Source organism: Punica granatum, chromosome 2 (genome assembly GCF_007655135.1).
Source record: "Punica granatum isolate Tunisia-2019 chromosome 2, ASM765513v2, whole genome shotgun sequence".
In the NCBI taxonomy this organism is placed as follows: Eukaryota; Viridiplantae; Streptophyta; class Magnoliopsida; order Myrtales; family Lythraceae; genus Punica; species Punica granatum.
Genome location: NC_045128.1, coordinates 28,620,553 through 28,621,385, shown reverse-complemented (window position 1 = coordinate 28,621,385; position 833 = coordinate 28,620,553). Strand labels below are relative to the sequence as shown.

The following is an 833-nucleotide window of genomic DNA, read 5'->3' as shown; positions in this document are numbered from 1 at the left end:
TCATAATTTTTCGATTGCAAATATGATCTTCTTTGGCAGGTTAATGAGTCACTTCGCAAACTAATCATTTCCATGTTCAGCTCCAACAATTTCCAATTAGCATTTGCAAATACTACACGCATTTTTCGGAAACTTCGTTGCAACATTTCTTCAATCCGCAGCATTCTGAAACCAATCCTGAAGCTCTAATCTCAGCACCAATTCTGAACTCTTAATTCGACAATGGCTCTAAATGGTATTTACAAAGGCTAATCTCATTTGTTGATGAATGCACTTTACAACTTTGTAAGCATTTTCATTGGTAAATGTATGAGATTCAAAAGATGATGGTCAGTAGAATTTACGAATCGTATGGATAAGTTAAGAAATAGCTCTTGCAAGTAAACAATAAACTGCCATTGAGATCAATTCCAGCAACCATGAGAATCCAAAAGAATGACACTTCTCATGGTTTCACTTTCAAAAAATGCAACGGTATCCAAATCTACCTTCAAACTTATTGTCTAAGTCATCAAAGGCAGGCTGATGTAGACTCAATTGTGGACTGAGGGGAAGCCGAAATGAATCAATTATTTATGAGGTTGTCCAAGACACAGAACCTGGAGACTTCACTGTTCCTCAGCTATGATGCTGATCTCCCCTTTCTCTAGCATGTCATAAAATGCCCGAACTTTCTTCTGCTCGTTCCAGTGGTGCATTTTCCAGAGGGTGCCAGCAGCCAGAGCAATCGTGAAGCCTATTATTATCTCCTTGATGACACTCGGTCCCTGCAATGTAGCGTGAGCAACTTTGTGGCCAGCCATTTACCTCCTATACACTAGGACGAGCAAAAC

The 833-nt window shown here is 39.6% G+C and overlaps 1 protein-coding gene across 1 annotated transcript; it reads right to left on the bottom strand.

Moving 5' to 3' along the window:
• Positions 1-330: 330 nt before the first annotated feature.
• Positions 331-833, bottom strand: LOC116194821 (cytochrome c oxidase subunit 5C-2-like). The gene has a single exon (XM_031523719.1). It carries the CDS (start codon positions 801-803, stop codon positions 609-611), a length of 195 nt encoding a protein of 64 aa, XP_031379579.1. The 5' UTR covers positions 804-833; the 3' UTR covers positions 331-608.